This window comes from Natator depressus, chromosome 15 (genome assembly GCF_965152275.1).
Source record: "Natator depressus isolate rNatDep1 chromosome 15, rNatDep2.hap1, whole genome shotgun sequence".
Classification (NCBI taxonomy): Eukaryota; Metazoa; Chordata; order Testudines; family Cheloniidae; genus Natator; species Natator depressus.
In genome coordinates, this window is record NC_134248.1 from 26680714 (window position 1) to 26681248 (window position 535).

Here is a 535-nt window from a genome sequence, read left to right on the forward strand (position 1 = left end):
AAGAAGAGAAATCACAAAACTGTTTTTATGCATTGTTTTATAGTTAAATGCACATTGTCTAAGTTCTCTCCTTTGTAGAGTATTATGGGAGTTGAGAGAAATTAGTTTTGTCAGCTGTGAAAGAAACTTTGTTTTGTCCTTTACAGCATGGATGATGCAGCAGCCCTAATTGTAGAATATCAAAAACGATGTGGAAATCCTATTCTGGCAGATAGGTCATCTTGTGATATTTTGAAGGTAAAAAGCTCTAGTTATCAGACTTATAGGTTTCAGTATTTTCTCTTTAAACTAAGACATTCATTCAGACTAAAGAACAAGATGCTCTTGGACCAGTTAAAGACTCTATATTAGTTATTTTTCTAAGTTTCAAATATGCAAATAAAATCTATGCAATATTTCTTACATAAAAAGTGAATGTTATCCCTATTTCAATGCTCCTTTCCCATTTTCCTATAAAAACTTATCCTTTTGTAATACTTCTATTCCTATAAAAAGTTACTAAACTCTTGTGTGTTGCTCTTTTCTTCCCCTCCAG

At 31.6% G+C, this 535-nt stretch overlaps 1 protein-coding gene across 1 annotated transcript in view; it reads left to right on the forward strand.

Moving 5' to 3' along the window:
• KNTC1 (kinetochore associated 1) overlaps positions 1–535 on the forward strand; it is an 81041-nt gene that overhangs the window by 79726 nt on the left and 780 nt on the right. Inside the window, exon 63 of the mRNA XM_074972997.1 lies at positions 147–237. Coding sequence (XP_074829098.1) covers positions 147–237 — 91 coding nt within the window. The remainder of the gene's footprint in view (positions 1–146; positions 238–535) is intronic.